At 48.8% G+C, this 17,342-nt stretch overlaps 1 protein-coding gene across 8 annotated transcripts in view; it reads right to left on the bottom strand.

Moving 5' to 3' along the window:
• Positions 1-17,342, bottom strand: part of LARS2 (leucyl-tRNA synthetase 2, mitochondrial) — a 170,790-nt gene that overhangs the window by 41,421 nt on the left and 112,027 nt on the right. For all 8 annotated transcript variants that reach the window (XR_005781487.1, XR_005781488.1, XM_040445096.1 and 5 more), the window contains exons 11-14: positions 15,667-15,782; positions 12,193-12,476; positions 8,186-8,284; positions 4,670-4,807 (exon numbers count right to left, since the gene is read on the bottom strand). Coding sequence is in view for 6 of the 8 variants with exons in the window: in XM_040445096.1 (XP_040301030.1) it covers positions 4,670-4,807; positions 8,186-8,284; positions 12,193-12,476; positions 15,667-15,782 (637 nt within the window). In the remaining 2 variants the exon portion in view is untranslated. The remainder of the gene's footprint in view (positions 1-4,669; positions 4,808-8,185; positions 8,285-12,192; positions 12,477-15,666; positions 15,783-17,342) is intronic.

Genomic DNA, 17,342 nt, shown 5'->3' with positions numbered 1-17,342 from the left:
AGGCTCCACGCCCAACATGGGGCTTGAACTCATGACCCAGAGATCAAGAGTCGCACGCTCGACCGAGTGAGCCAGCCAGGAGCCCCGAAAAGCATAAACTTTTATCTGTTTATATCAAGGGCTTAAACTCAATTTAAACAAATATCCACTGAGAATGTACAGTCTCTACGATACTGTCACAGCAACAGGACACAATTCCCATCCTCACGGGGAAGTTTTATCTGATGACGTAAAGAAGTTTCCACAGAGAAGAAATTCAAGGCAGAATGGGAAAAGTCTCAAGGCACAAACATTCCGACTGAGGCTTAATGCTGTTAATGTATTCACTGTCCTTCTGATGCAATCAGTTTATTTTGACACATGAAGGGCTCTGGGACTAATGAGAAGAAAATTATTTTCAGCATTTAATTTGATGTATAAACTAAATGCGTTTTCTGTACCATAGACTCTTAATCTGTGTGTGTGTGCACAGAGAGAGGGAGCAGGTCTGAGACGGGGTGACGGGAGGGGGCTTTCATAATGCTTCATTTTGCAGAAACTAGACTGTAGTCTGCGTTACTAGAGATATTTATTTATTTTTCATGTTTACTTGTTTTTGAGAGAGAGAGACAGAGCATGAGCAGGGGAGGGGCACAGAGAGAGACACACACAGAATATGAAGCAGGCTGCAGGCTCCGAGCTGTCAGCCCAGAGCCCACTGTGGGGCTCGAACCCACGAACCATGAGATCACGACCTGAACCGAAGTTGGACACTCAACCGACTGACCCACCCAGGCACTCTACAAACAGATATGCTTAAGTCAAATATCCTTTATACATTCAAATACACACGCACACATACATCTATATATAGCCATGCTCTTGACTAGCAAGATAGAAGATATATGATGTAGGTCAGATATTTGTACAAGGCGATCGCCACGCTCTACAGAAGGTTTGCGGCGACGCACAAAGTTCTATTAACAGATTTTAAATAAGTTGGTCTTTTTTTCCCCTTAGAGTCTATTCAGACATTTCTTTCCTTTCTCTTTTTTCTTTCTTTATTTTTTGATTAAAAAAATTTCTTTTCGTGTTTATTTATTTTTGAGAGAGAGACAGAGCATGAGCGGGGGAGGGGCGGAGAGAGGGGGAGACACAAAATCTGAAGCAGGACAGAGCTGGACGCGGGGCTTGAACTCACGAACCACGAGATCATGACGTGAGTCGAAGTTGGACGCTTAACTGAGCCATCCAGGAGCCCCTGAGATTTTTAAAGTAATATATTTTTTATATATCAAAATTTTAAAAACATATCCTTTGACCCAGCATTTTCATGTCGGGACTTGGACTTACAGGTATAAACCCAAATACCAGCTGAGAACACAGACAGTGAGAGTCACCTCTTTTTTTTTTGTAACAGCAATTGGAAAAATAGGTGATTGCTTACATAAATCACGGGAGATCCATTATGATGGGGTACTGTGCGTAAATTACAAAGGATGGGGGGTCGGCACATGCTGATGTAGAAGGATCACTAGGATATATTATTAAATCAAAAAAGCAAAAAGGCATGTGTGTAATATATGTCACGTTTTAAAAATAAGTCTATCAACAGAAACATGGAGGTAATGCAAAATGTTTTTCTGGAAGAGACCAAAAGAAGCCATTAACAGGTTGGCGGGGGGGGGAGGGTGGCCTGCAGGGAGTGAGACTTCAATGTTCAGTTTCTGTGCAGTTAAGAAAAAAACTCTTAACCTTAGACATGCATTACTTTATTATTTTGTATTTTTAAGTTGTTAACATGGGTTATCTGGACGAAGAGATCATCAGATCTTTTTTTCCCTTTTTTTCTCTGCAATTAAAAAATAGTCTAGGGGGTGCCTGGGTGGCTTAGTCAGTTAGGCGTCTGGCTCTTGATTTCAGCTCAGGCTGTGATCTCACAGGTTGTGAGTTTGAGCCCCAGGTCGGACTCTGCACTGAGTAAGCGTGGAGCCCGCACAGGGTTCCCTCTGTCCCTGCCCCTCCCATGCATGAGTGTGCTCTCTCTCTCAAAACAAATAAATAAACATTAAAAACAAATAGTGTAACAGATGCTGAATTAAAGATACAAAAAACAAAATACAACCGTAATTGAAAAAAAACCCAGGAATTATGCTCCTGATGGTATGGCAGACAAAATAACCTAAATTATCGTCCTGCTGATAAATAAGTGAAAAAGCCAGACAAGTTATAAAAAAAGAATTGTTTCAAAGGTGTCACTGAGCTGGTAAACTAAGAAATGAGGTTGAAATATCAAATAAAAGCTAATAGATGGACCTTCACTAAAGAGCATGAAAGATATTCTAAAATATATATTTCAGATAAAGGGGAAATGATTTCAGATGTTAAGGTCAGAGACATAAAAAGGAAGAGTGAGGGGGCACTTGGGTGGCTCAGTCGGTTGAGCGTCCGACTTCGGCTCAAGTCACGATCTCACGGTTCGTGAGTTCAAGCCCCGCGTCAGGCTCTGGGCTGACAGCTCAGAGCCTGGAGCCTGCCTCAGATTCTATGTCTCCCTCTTTCTCTGTCCCTCCCCTGCTCATGCTCTGTCTCTCTCTCTCTCTCTCTGGCTCAAAAATAAACATTTAAAAAATTTAAAAGAAAAAAAAGGAAGAGTGAGAAAAGCTCTCAGTAAGTATCCAGACTCAGTGCAATTGCATTAAACTCCCAATAGATATTTTTGTGGAATGTGACAGGGTGAATCTAAAATTCATATGGAAGGGCAAAAGATTTGATCACAGCCAAGCTATTCCTAAAGAAAAAGAACAAAGTAGAAGGACTACCCTTACCAGACAGTAAGACCTGTAAAATTAAAATAAAGCCAATAAATAACGAGCACAGCAAAAAGCAAACAAACCAACAGACAGAATAAAGATCCTATAAACAGGCCCTTGTATATATACGCAGAAACATGACATTGATGGAGAGGCAACTAAAGATCAGCAAGGCAATGCGTGGACGGGCCCACTGAGGGCACTGAGACACTAAAAGCAACAAACAGCCCTAAAGGAAAAAAGTCATTAAAATTTCCTGCATTAACTTCAGAGTTTCTACTCGTCAAAAGACACCATAAAAATTAGAGAAATTGAGACCCGGGAAAAAATACTTGCAATACATATAGCTGGAAAAGGATTAGCATCCAGAATATTTTCAAAGTTCCTACAGTCAATAGAAGACAACCCAGCAACGCATAAAGGACACAGGGATTTACCGGAAGGGAAAACACACCGGTCCCCTAGACACGTGAATAACTGCTAAGCTTCACTGAGTGCGCAATGTCTCTCATTTCAGCCGTGACCCACAAACGGATCCATCACAGCCGCGCGGTAATGGGGACCTCATCTCTGCTCACATGAGCACAGGTTTATGTGAGCAGTCTGAAAACAAGCAGGGTGTTCCTGAGTGAGGTCGGGCACGTGCATACCCCGCAGTTCAGGAGCTCGGCTCTTAGGGACACACGCCAGACACGTGCTGACACTGTATGTCAGCAAATATGTACCGGAACACTCACCGTCTGGCTTGGCTCATTGTTGCACAAAACACTCCACCAGCCACGAGTGGCGGATGGACACATAAACTGTGTTCTGCGCTGGAAATTCCACGCCACGTGAGCGAATACCACACAGCGGGGAAACAGAAACGCAACTGTAACTCTGTGCACCAGTGTGGGTGAGCCCCCAAAAATGCTGAGCGAGGAAAGCGAGAGGGAATACACGAAATATGATTCTACACATATAAAGCTCACACACAAGAAAACCAAAAAACACACACTGTTTCAAAACTACATACAGAGGTGATAAATTTATAAAGAGAAGAAAGTGAATAATGCAGGATAGGGGTTGGCCAGGGGAGGGGCGGTGAGTAGGGACAGAGTAAGACTGGGTAGGGGACCCTGGGTGTTCTAAGGGACTGGAGTACTCTTTCTCAAACTGAGAAGGAGGGTGCAGCAATGTTCACTTTATTCTTTGAATTGTATAAGACATTATACAATATATACATACATATATCATATGTACATGCAATATTGTATATACATATGTATACGTATATACATATACATATATATACATGATGTATATACATATACATATATATATATATATGATGTATTTCATGGGGGGGAAAAGCGCACATATACCTTGCTGACCATAATGGGGAATAGGTTATAGGCCAATAGGAAGAAAATTTATCAATGGATTTACAATGGGATTCCCCAGCTTTAATCCATTATCTGCTTTTCCCAGAGTCATCTATCCAGGCAGGATTCAGTCAGGCTTAGAAAAAGAGCTTACATCGAGTGTGGCCAGATGATAAACACCACCTGAAACGAGACACTGTAAAAAGCCATGCAACATTATGAGCCGCTTGTCTCTGCCTCACAAGTAAACGGCTCAGTTACTTAACTCCGCTAAACAGACAAGAGCTGAGGGCAAGATTCTGTGCGAACCTGCAATCTCACAGGCTAGAAGTGAAACGAAGCAACAGAAATCGCACTTCACGTGGCGAAGGCTGACAGTGACCTCCGAAGTACACTTGAAAACCGGAAGTCTGCCACGACCTCCATTTACCTTGGTCCCCGGAAGAACTGGCACCTGCTTTCGGTTGTCGTTCACGGAACCAAGTTCTTTTGCAAAGGGGGATACGTGCTCACCTGTGCTTGACCATGTTTTGATCATGGCAAAAATGACTGAAGAATCTCGCGTAGAACAAGTGCATGACAGCGTGTTCCTTCCCTCCGATGTACAAATCCACAGGCATCCAGTAATCTGCCAAGGCGGCGTTAAAAGGGCTGGAAGAAAGAGAAACGGTCGTTTTTTAAAAACCCACTTTGCCACAATTACATAAATCAGACAGACCCACTGTAATCTGCATACGCTCTGAAACAGATTATGTCAGAGAAACACTCGTTTTCTTTTCAAAAATATCGTAAGAGAAAAACTTATCTACTAAAGGAAAGTCAGGTCCGTGTTAAATTCAGAAATTTATAAAAACTGTTTCAGAAGTTGCTGCTGACAATTTAACAAATGCCAATTTCCATATAAAATGGAGACAAGAGGAAAACATAGCAGCAAAAAAAGGTATTTCCGGGAAAGAGGTATTTCTGTAAAATGCATATTTGAATATGTGGATTTATGTTTTAGTTTTTATTCCGATAAGGCAATTGGGATGTGTGAGTTCTTACCAACAGGGGGCAGTATGGCATTTACGAGGAGATTAACAGGTAGACACTACATGTACATTTTAAAATAGAAATTCTATCTTACTTTTAAAAGCAGCGTTAAAACACAGATAGTCAGCGAGAGCCTGTATACGGTCTCCTGCGTGCAAGGAGCATAGTTAGGGTAACCATCACAAAATCGGGCCAACATCTCTCTCTCACCCAACAGATGCTATCAGTGACAAAGATCCTACACGAAAGGCCTCCTCATACTCCCCGGGGAGTAAAGAAAATACTACTTCCCTCTATTTTCTGGCTGGGACCCTGAAGGGGAGAGTCTGTGAGTATGCAGAGGTGTGTGCCGGTGTGCATGTGCGTGTGTCGTGGGGAGGGGAGCAGAGCTGGCTGAGGACCTTTACCTTTTTTGAATGTTTATTTATCTTCGAGAGAGAGACACACACAGAGTGCAAGGGGCAGAGAGCAAGGGAGACGCAGAATCCGAAGCAGGCTCCAGGCTCTGAGCTGTCAGCACAGAGCGAGACACAGGGCTCGGACCCACGAACCACGAGATCATGACCTGAGCTGAGGTCGGACGCTTAACTGACCGGAGCCACCCAGGCACCCCTGGCTGAGGACCTTTAACCCCAAGATAACGTGCTTCCTTGAGCTCATCCAATGAAGTAAACCTCTGCCTTCGGAGGATCTGTACTCCGTGGTTTCAAATGGTACTCCAGTCACCGTGCCAGAATTCTGGTAAAACTCAAACAATTTTTGTTCTTTGTGAGTAATGGTTCCTCAGAAAAATGCAGCTGCCGATCCATGTGCCAGAAGAGAAAGGGAGGTCAAGGGTGAGACTCCTCGGGAACACGAGTGTGGAGTGCATTAAGACATGGAAAGTAGCCATTGCCCCAGGATTTACCCCGGAAGCCAGGCGGTAAGCACTCAAGCTGTGCTAAAACTAGCAGCTGCATTTTTATGATGTGCTAAAGGGTGTTCCCAGATCGGGGGGCTGTGAAGGAAGGCCCCAGAGGCATCTCTCGCCAGTCGAGGGTCCGCGCTGATATAGAGCTTTCATCCTCTGTGAGAAGGTGTTCCTCGAAGCATTCTGACAGGTAGAGCCTGACGGCCCTGGCATTCTGAGCAGCTGCTACCGGACGGATCGTGCCAACAGCTCCTTCTAGAAGGAAGAGCCAGAAAAGGGGCCCTCTTCCCGGCCGCGGCAGTCCCCGGGCATCGTGGCTTTGCCGGCTATGGTTTACTCAGGGTCCGCTCATTCCTGGATGGCCTGAACTCAAATTACAGACTGGCCATCTCGCAGGGCGGGACTCCGGCACGGGGAGGGCCAGAGCACCCACCTCACTGGAAATGTATTCTTTTGCAATGATGAAGGAAAAGGAGTGGGGGGGGGGTGCGTTCTGATATGCAGACTACGGGGCTGGAGAGCAATGGTTCTCTTGAGGATGACAGCAGGCTGCCGAGGTCTTTGATGCATGGTGGGTGCGATCTTAAGTGCTCTGCGACAGCCTTCTTTCGCTCATTCTCTTTACCCTCTCTCCCTACGGCTCTTTCCCTTATTCATTTATTTCTCTTTGCCTAAGAAACACGCACAGGGCCGAAAACTCAGGCAGTACCGAGAGGTCTGCGATTTCAACACTGGTCTCCGGCCCCCTGCCTTCGTGAGCACCACCCCGCCTCCCCTGTAGCCACTTGGAATTCTTGTAGCCGTTTCTTCCGGCAATTCCACCCTTTATTGATTCATCGATTTTAGAAATTACCAAGTGTATGTGACCAGAGGCAATGCTCCCTAGCTCTCTCACACTCCCTACTTCCTTCCCTCCCATCATTACTTCCGGTTAAGTAAAACATTACATCTTAATAACCCTACGACGCAGTTCACCACAGGGCCAAGAAGGGTTTTGTGACAGAATTTTCTTCCTTCGTCTGTTTTTTAATTTTTCTTGTACTTGGGGCTTGCTTGGCTGCGACGAATCTAATTTAATAATCTGACACACTCGCTTATGAGAGCCGGCGTCAAGGTGAGCAGTTGACTAGTGACTTCCAGGCGTTGTGCCTTTGGGACCATTCAGTATCCCTACAGCCCCTGCTCTCCCAGAGGGAGGGGATGTAAGAAGTAAGGGAGAGGATTCAATACCAAATAAAAGCTGTGCTGTCTAGCTAACAGTAGGTTTACAACCTACTGCAAGTATATATCAGCCCCCTATCTCCACCCCATAATGGAGTCCAAACTCTTGGACACTTCACTTCCAGGTTTTTCTCCCTTCTCTGTTTCTCAGGCTTATTTTTGCGGGCTTTGCAATGAGCATGCTCCAAAGAACAAAGAAGGGACTAAAAGTCTCTGTGTCACTTCAGAGAAAGTACGTTTGTTCCAATCAGAACTACTTTTTGCCTTACATGGGCATACGCCCCACCCCCAGTAAGGGGGGTAACTTCTGTAGTACTCAGCCAATGAGGAACCAGGGGAGGGACTTGCCTCTGTAGTGCTCAGCCAATGAGGAGCCAGGGGAGGGACTTGCAGGCTAGGAGATAAATTGTCTGCTGTGACCGCCCCCTAGCGTGCCTTTCTATCAGACACCTGCTCTTGCAAGAATGCTGAATGTTGATTAAAGCCTCGCTTCACGGTGCTCCAAGTCTCCGAGTGCCTCCTTTGATTGGGTCAGTGGGCTTATTTCTCACCGACGGACTTGGGACTTTCTAATGGATAACCTTTGCTCGGGGCTTCCTGGCGGCCTGGCTAAGACTTTCTCAGAGCTGCACTGTGGTCTGAGACTCTTCCGACGCAACCCTCCTTCCTTCCTCCCACTCCCCTCTCGGGCATGGGACCCGCACTGTGGTCTATAAGGGCTCCCCCCACCGGCTCCTGTTCCCCTTTCCCCCCAACCTTTCAGGCGCTGCCCTCAATAAATCTCTTGCACCTATGACTCTATCTTGGTGTCTGCTTCTTGGAGGACCCAAACTGACACATGCTCAAAGGATTCAGCAAGGCTTTACCTGTGAGCATTCTGCGGGTCGGTATATCTAAAGTAGTACCAAGCAGAATCAACAAAGGTATCCATTGTGTCCGTCTCTCTCTTGGCGGCTCCCTTGCACCTAAAAAATAAAGGAAGTTCATCAGTTTCTTTTAAAATTTTTAAATTTTTTTTTTTAATTTTTTTTTTCAACGTTTATTTATTTTTGGGACAGAGAGAGACAGAGCATGAACGGGGGAGGGGCAGAGAGAGAGGGAGACACAGCATCGGAAACAGGCTCCAGGCTCCGAGCCATCAGCCCAGAGCCTGACGCGGGGCTCGAACTCACGGACCGCGAGATCGTGACCTGGCTGAAGTCGGATGCTTAACCGACTGCGCCACCCAGGCGCCCCTAAAATTTTTAAATTTTAATGCAGTTTTTCCACCAGCTTTTGGGAAAGCGATGACAACTGAATACCAATTTAGAATGTCCCAAGAACAATGCTTCATCATGGATTGGTAATTCAGAGGATACTCTGCTTTTGTATTGTTCGGTACATGATGTTTTGAAGAAATTTACAAATAAAAATTTAAACCTTCACCAAGTAAAAGCGTTATTCGCCACTTGTCTGAATTTTACCTGGTAGAAAATCTAACAACCTAAGAGGATAAGCCCGGAGGGTCTCTTTTGCACGTTAACTTCTATTTTAGGCGTGTCAAGATTGCCTTCAGCCAATGCCTAGTTTATGATACTTGTGAAGGAAATCGACTTATAAAGAGAAGTTGAAAACCAAATGTAGATGTGCTAAAGAATAAACTTGGGTTTTCCCTATCTCTACTAGGGCCAGGGGTGCAGAATTCAAAACCTTGGGAAGAGAGGTCACCTTGGAGGTCCAAAGGCAGTGGCGTGCTGGGGCCACCTCTCATACCGGCTTGTGAGAATCAACTGTTCACACGTCTTCCCGGCTCGCTGACAAGTCATGTCGAGACAGTAGCCCGAACCTAGCCCTTGCAGAAGTACGTACACTATAGAAACTGGCAAACGCCACAAATCAGAAGCTCCCCTCCAACACACCCCCTGCTGAAGGATGGGACACAGAAGGGTAAAGATAGCCCTACCATTCAAGAAAGCAAATGAAGTGAGATCCTTGGAGTGTGAAGGGCTGAAAAGAAAAAGCAGTCCTCGAGATGGGGATGCCTGGGGAGGACTAAGGTTCCACAAGGGCCCAACGGCTGAACCAGTTCCGAAGCACGTGCCCAGTGTGATGGGCCCACGGAACCACACAAACCGGGGGCAAAAATCCTACAACTTGCAGGAGCCCGAGAGAGGGCGCCCTTAGTCCGGCCTAGCCTAGGAAGGGCTCAGCCTCCCTGCCCCCACCCCCGAAGACTCCTCCAGGCTTGGATCAGCAGTGATGGGTCGCGCCATTTATCACCAGCTGTGAACAGGGGCCCTTTGTGGCAGGGAGAAGGACTGCTGGACAACACAGTTCTGACTCCAGGCTCTGCCTTTTGAGACACAGATGTAGGACCAACCACCCTTCTAAAATAGCCGCCCTTTTGGCAGTCGGAGTCCTTGGGGGTTCTTGGAGATTTTGAGGAGGGACGTGAGGAACCTCAAGAGGATCTGATGAATCTTCTGCTCATTTTGCATGCAAGGGCATGAGTCTGCTTTTAATTTAAAAATAAAAGAAGGCTTGCATTTAGAGCTTGCATCTGTGAAGCAGTTCATACTGCCTTTACAGATAGTACTGAAGGAGACAGCCATCACCGCCACCGCCCCCCCACCCCCCAAGCTCCTGCTGATTAAATAGAAGCCCCAGATCTGGCGGGGCTCTGGGACTCACAGGGGCCTCCCTCTGGGGACAGCGGTGGGCCCTGGGGGCAGATCTTTAGGGGAGGGAGCCCGAGGGAATCCTGTTTCCTACCGCCCGGGGCTACTAGAAGCCGCCGAGCTCAACAGCACATCTCTAAATTAAAGCCAGATCTTTTTAGTTGGAAAGCAATCAACCAGAACGTAGACACTATTTGGGGAAATAATTACAACACAAAAATTCCTTATTCTCCCACACTATTAGTGCAGGTGTACAGGTCAGGAAGAAAATTCAGGGCTCAACTGATCAAAGGAGGAATGTCCGCCTACAACTTGCCAGGTTGATTTTCTTTTTAGTGGTCACGTTGGACTTGAGGACACCAACATATTTTACGACCGACACGAAAAGCTGGTGATGTGGCCAGGCTACTTGGTAAGTGGGAGAGACAGGTGCAGTGACAATGGTATTGTCATTAGGAGCGCCAACGGTACTAACGAGGGCGGGGGTGGGTGGCAGGCAATGAGCCCAATGCTTCCCAGGCATTCTCTCATTTAATCCCGGGAACCCTGGGGATTATGAGGTAGGTACTACTCACGTCCCCATTCTGCAGTAACCGAGTAACCAACGTCCAGACAGGTTAAGCAATCAGCCCAAGGTCTTGGAGCTCAAGAGTAAGGACTCCACACCTGTTGGGCTCGGGCACCTGCGGTCCTTACCACTGGACACGCCGGTTCCGTGACTGTCAGCCCTAGATGCTCACTAGAATCGTCCAGGGAGCCTGGACCAATACCAAAGACCTGCGCTCTGACCTCCAGGAATCCACAACCAGGGGAGGAAACCTTCTCCCCACCGCAAGGGCCCTGGGCTGCTGCAGCTGGTGCGCTGAAGGCCACCAGTGTCTCCGGCAGAGAGACCCTTTTGTCACCGCTTATCAACACGGAGGGTGTGCTGGCTTCTCCTGGAGCCCACGTTTCTATCCCCAAAAGACCCAGAGCTCCCTATGTTCCTGCCCACAAGCCTTATCTTAAAACCAGCTGGGTGACGACCCAGGAGGACAGTGGCGACACTTCCATTCACTGACTGGTAAGGGTCACTGTGCAGGATTACATGTCTCAATTCTAGTCTCCCGAGCGGCCCTTCGAGGGGGTTTAGTTTCCGATAAGAAAACCGAAGCTCAGGGAAGTGAAGTGACTTTCCCAAGGCCGCATGGCTAGTTAGGAGGCAGGGCCAGGCCTTGGACCCGTTACTGTCCGACTCCCCAGCTTGGGCCTTGCAACTGCACTATGGTTCCCTGATTACCAACCTCATAATTCAGCTCTGTACTGGCAGAGCTGAATTTTAACACCCTTATCGCGATCTGTAAGGACCAGAAAAAAATGGCTTCTCCACAGAAGGAAGCAGGAAGATACACAGCCCGTGCTCGTTACTTAGTTGGTTAATCAGCCGGTCTGGTATCACAAGAATCACATCTGAGATACGCCGGGGAACGAACGGTGCAACAATTCTACTTCCAAAACGAGCAGGTGTTTCAGTATATTAAAGAGCGAAACCCATGGGGCGCCTGGGTGGCGCCGTCGGTTAAGCGTCCGACTTCAGCCAGGTCACGATCTCGCGAGATCTCGCGTGATCTCGCGTGAGTTCGAGCCCCGCGTCGGGCTCTGGGCTGATGGCTCGGAGCCTGGAGCCTGTTTCCGATTCTGTGTCTCCCTCTCTCTCTGCCCCTCGCCCGTTCATGCTCTGTCTCTCTCTGTCCCAAAAATAAATAAACGTTGGAAAAAAATTAAAAAAAAAAAAAAAAAAAGAGCGAAACCCCTCAGCATACACACCCTCGTAGCTACCACACTGCTACTTATGAGAAAAGTAACAATCTCCATTGTTACCAAGCCTCTAGGTGGGAAAACCAAGGCAGAGAGGAGACACCATTTTCTCTGCTTCCAAGAAGCTCTCTGGAATATGAAATGGGTGGAAGTGGCCTTTTACAAAGCTATGCTGAACATGTGCGGCTTTCCATCAATGGGACCAGGGGTTTCTGGCAAGGATGTGAATGGACACCCGTTGCTGCTTCTGGCTCAGAGAGGAGAGGAGAGGGTGCTCATCCCGGTGGCCAGGCCTCAGATTCTAGCCCCTTCTCTCCAACATCCCGAAAGACCTAGCATATTCTTTCCAGTCTGGTCGAAGTGCCAGGTCAAGGGAGCAGAGAGTCTGAGACTCCAGCAGGGTGCTGGGGACCCCTTACCTCGGGCAGGCGCAGTTCACCCAGTCCGAAGCCGTGGCCAGGGGGGAGCCTCCCTTGCCGGTAAAAGCTGTGATGTGCGGCAAGGTCACGGGCAAATCCTGCAGAGGCACCGGCACGGGGCCACAGGCCGGGCAGTGGACCATGGGGATGGGCGTGCCCCAGTACCGCTGTCGCGAGACCAGCCAGTCCTTCAGTTTGTCACTCGTCACGTCTCCACCGACTCTCTTCCTCCGGGCTTTCTGGGTCAAGGCTAGAAACGCATCCTGCCGGTTCATGCCTGTGAACTGCAAGGGGAAAGAGAGAAATCCTAGTCTTCCCTCCCCAGGGACAAGGTGTCACCACCCCCATGCCACCAGACTGCGATTTTCGTGTGTGGTCTGTGCAGGGCCATGTTGTGTCTTCACGAGCCCCGGGTGCCTCTATCTTTGTGGCCCCTTCCTCCCTAGGATAATACCAAAGACTGTATTTTATGGGGCACCTGGGTGGCACATCGGGTTAGGCGTCTGACTCTTGATCTCGGCTCAGGTCACGATCTCACGGTTCGTGAGTTCAAGCCCCGCGCTGGGCTCTGCACTGATGGTGTGGATGGAGCCTGCTTGGGAGTCTGTCTCTCTTTCTCTCGGCCCCTCCCCTGCTTGTGCTCTGTCTCTCAAAATAAACAAACTTGAAAAACATTTGTTAAAATTGCATTTTAGGAGTGTGTGGAATGAAAACGAATGAAATTTTGAAATCCTTAAAGTTCGCTTTTTCCCCTCTGGTTTTAAAAGAAGTGCAAACCTTGTTGAGGACCCCCTAAAAGCACCGTCAGCCCCACGCCCTGTGTCCACTGTGTCTAACGGGGAAACCGGCTCCAGTTCCGCGGCTCTCCTCATCACCTGGGCCCCGAGATACTGCAGACATCAAATGCTTTGAGCTGCCAACAAAGAACTGCATGACAGGCATTTCTAATGACCAGTCCCCTGTTGGGGGAAACATAATCTGGAAGAGAAAAGGTTCAATATCCTGAAGCCGAAGGCATTTCAGGCAAGGCAGGGGAACGAATTGGAGCCACAGCTGGAAGGACCAGAACCACTTCTTCTCTGTTTAAATGCTCTCGATTTAGAGACAGCGGAGTGAAACACAAGTAGAAAAGAGAGGGGCGCCCGGGGGGCGCAGTCGGTTAAGCGTCCGACTTCGGCTCGGCTCAGGATCTCCCAGTTCGTGGGCTCGAGCCCCGCGTCGGGCTCTGTGCTGATGGCTCGGAGCCTGGAGCCTGCTTGGGATTCTGTCTGTCTGTCTGTCTCTCTCTCTCTTTCTGCCCACGCCCCCGCCCCCAACCCCCCACTCACGTTCTATCTCTCCCTCTCTCAAAATTAAACATTAAAACAAATTTTTTCTAAGTTGAAAATAGAATTTCTCTTTTCCATCAATGGGACCAGAACCAAACTAATGGTAAGAATGGAACCGGCATGGAATGCCAACGGGGGGCTTGGGGTACCCCGGAATTGGTTCACTGAAGACGGCCTGCATACCTACTATGTGCCAGGCTCCTGCTAGGCACTGGGGGCACGAAGATAATTATGCTCTGCCCCCCGCCTGCAAGGAGCTTACGAGCGTGAGGCATATGCAGAAATACGCGCAGCTGTTGATCAACAGCAGCCCCGTCCTTGGGGTGTGCAGGGTCTCCCGAAGAACACGCAGCGCTCGCGACCGCGGCAAGGCCCGCACTCCACGCTCCACACCCCCGCCATCACACGATGACGGGGCAAATGATCACAAGCTCTCTTGGAAGTCTACTTCCTCCACGTATCACTGTCTTTACATCCCAGAGGCTCACGGATGACAGGAGCCTCTCACCACCTGTTCTCCCTCCATCTGCCAAAAAGCGTTTGTTGTCCTAGATATTCAGTCTAGAGCCTGGAGAGGGGTCAATGGACCACCTGAACCTATCCGAACAAGCCAGGGAGCATGCATTCACGTCAGTCCCATACTAAAGAGGGAGTATCTCTCTGGGCACTTCAGAAGCCTAATTTTGGCCACGAGTGCCTCCTTTCTTGCCCTGCTGAGACATCGAGGGCTCCGCTACAGGCACCTTGGTTTTGGCTCTGCACCTCCTCCAGGGAGCCTGCCCCAACACGGTCGAAGAGAAGGTTTAAGGTTCCGTATCTGAGAGCATGACTCACATCTGGGGATACCGTTTACGAAGTGAAGGCACAAACACGAAGTCAGAAAATGTCACTCGCATAAGGAAAACAAGTTGGCCACACTCTTATTCTTTGTATATGTCTATCTGTATATATATCTACAAATAGCCCATAGCCAGGGACTCCCAAACCTGAAAATCCCAGAATTCCAGGTCTAACTGAATCAGGATCACCCAGCCTGGGGCCAGTAAGCATCTCCTGGGCGATTCAGAGACACGGCCAGGGAGGCACTCACTAGGTGACACTGGCAGTTCCCAGACTCAGCTGCACAAGAGAATCACGTGGGGAGCTGTGAACACGCTTGATGTTCAATCCATGCCTCACACCCCATAACCCTCAAATCAGAATTTCTGGGGTGGGACTCAAGCATCAGTAGTTTAAAACGCTTTCCAGGTACTTCTGAAGGGCGGCCAAGTTTAAGAAACAGCGCTCTAAACCAGAAGAGTCAAACCTCAATAAGCACACAGGTCTCATGGGGGATCTTATTAGACTCAGGGGGCTCTGAGAGGCTCCACATCTAGCAAGTGATGCCTGTGCGGCCGGTCCGGGGACCACACTTTGAATAGCAAGGTTCTGGGCCAGGGATCCTCAAAATATGGATCCTGGATCAGTAGTAGCAACAGAAGCACCTGAAACTCACTAGAAGTGCAAATCCTTGGGTTCTACCTGGGAGCGCTGAGTCAGAAGCTGCCAGGCACTCTGGGTCCGAACGAGGCGCCCGTCGACTCTGGGGTGCGCTCAAGTTCGAGAGGCACCAGCTCTGCTGTTTCCCACTTAGCCCTCACCCTACCTCCTCCATCATACTCCCTGGCCGGGGGCAACTGCAAGGCTGAGGTCAAATCCTGCCAGACCTACCACCTGCCAAGAGATAACCTGGGCCAAATGAATAAACGCGATTTAACTTCAGTGTTCATTTCCACAGGCGAGTTCAACTTGAGGTAGAAACAAGTCAATAATCTGGGGAGAAGAGCCAATTTCAGTCACTCTCCCAGGGAATCAGTCTTCCCGGAAGGGGAGATTTTTTTTTTTTCCAGCAGGAGATTCCCAGAATAGAATGACTACGATAACCACGAACCCAGGATTAGGCTTGATTTAGAGGTGACAAATTTCTTGATCTTGAAGAAAATGTTGTTTTGTTTTCAAAGATTAAGAAACGAGGCTGCAAGACCATTAGGTGTAGGGATGAGTGAAATGGCAGGTTGTAATCTGCACCTGAAGGAAAACAGCTCATCAGATCCAGGCCAAGGTCATGATCTGAGAAGCTGTCAGGCCCGCGCCATGGGGAACCCACCTCAGCAGAGCTGCAGAGTCTCTCTGTGCCATCCGGCAAAGTCTCGATGACTTCGGAGTAGGGGAGGCCCAGGGTTTGGGCTAAGCTGGCGTCCTCTGGGCTGGTGCTGGGAATTCCTATTCAGAAGGGGAGAAGCATAGAACACCTTCTTTGCAAATGCTCAAGTCACAGAGATATCGACAGCACTAACACCCTTGGCTTTAGCTTCCCGAGGGAGACCCTCTTTTAGCTACAGAAGTTACAAAACCACGGCGCATTCCTCGGGAAAAAGGAGCACCGTCTTGGAGAAACCCGCCCCCCTATTTCTTAAAGTCTTCATTCTGTGCTTCAAAAAGAGTTGTAATTCTGAAACACACGACTCGGGGTGCCTTGTGTCACCGAGACAGGGAAGCACAAGCATCTGGAGAAGCCTCGTGTCTGAATTCCCTCAGTGACCAAGGACCGTGGCATTCTCGCGAGACGCAGGGCACCCTGGCATTTCCGGGCACCCTGGAAAAATCCACTCGGTCCGGAAGTGGAAAGCTGACAACTGTGTTTCTGCACGCTGGGCTCTGTTCCCAAAGGCAAAGGTACCTTCATTCCCAACAGAAATTTATTCTTCAACCCACATATGCCCTGGAGACGGAGTTGAGCATAAGTAAATCACTCATGCAGAGGGCCAAGGCCTACTGTCGGCTTCAGCTATTCATACACACAAGCTTGCCCGTGGGTTCTCAATCCTGGCATTGCTGGCCTCCTGGACTTAGCTGTGAGGCTGTGCCGAGGACTGTAGGATGTTGGGGAGCGTCCCTGGTCTCAGCCAGTAGCATTCCCCGAGTGTGACAGAAAATGACGTCAGAATTGCCAAACGTCCTCTGGTGGCCAAATCGCCCCTGGTTGAGAGCTCCTGCTGGAGGGTCAGCCGTGACACCTGCTAACATCCCTGCAGACATGACGCGTCACGTGGCCACTGGGAGAGAAAACTAAGGGCAACACATACAGTGCTTTCGGTCACATTTCCACGGGCGACCTCCTTGGAACACCGCCCCACGAGGGTGATTTAATGTTTGGGAGACGTGTCCTAAAGCTCCCTGGCGAGACGGAACGCTCCGTGGTGTGATGGAAAGTTCTGTGGTGTTCCGGCTGAGATTCCTGACAAAAAGCACCTAACGAGGCAGACAAATGTCCAGAGTGGACTTGAAGGAAGGGTGAGGACAAATGGCAAGCAATAAATATTACTGGAAAGTGTCCGTGTGTTACCCTCCCAAAGCGTATGGTTTGAGGTAATGAGGAGAAGTGTTCGAAAGGAGACACTGTGGCCAAAAAATTCATGTGACCACATAAAGCGTGCCCTGGACCACAGAGTGGGTTATGTGGGGCTCAGCAGGATGTGAACTATTTTATTTTTAGTCTTTATTTTTGAGAGAGAGAGAGACAGAGTGAGAACAGGGGAGAGGCAGAGAGAGAGGGAGACACGGAATCGGAAACAGGCTCCGGGCTCCGAGCTGTCAGCACACAGCCCGACGCGGGGTTTGAACTCATGAGCTGTGAGATCATGACCTGAGCCTGAGCCGGGCGCTTAACCGGCTGAGCCACCCAGGCGCCCCGGACATGGACTACTTTGTAAAGTGCAGGTGAAATGGCAAGAACACCACTTTCTCTCTTTGTTATTTCTATTGCTCTTCTTGGAAGGCAAG

This window comes from Herpailurus yagouaroundi, unplaced genomic scaffold, assembly GCF_014898765.1.
Source record: "Herpailurus yagouaroundi ecotype Mexico unplaced genomic scaffold, PumYag 193, whole genome shotgun sequence".
Lineage (NCBI taxonomy): Eukaryota > Metazoa > Chordata > Mammalia > Carnivora > Felidae > Herpailurus > Herpailurus yagouaroundi.
Note: the sequence above shows the minus strand (reverse complement) of the source record. Positions and strands in the feature narration are given on the sequence as shown.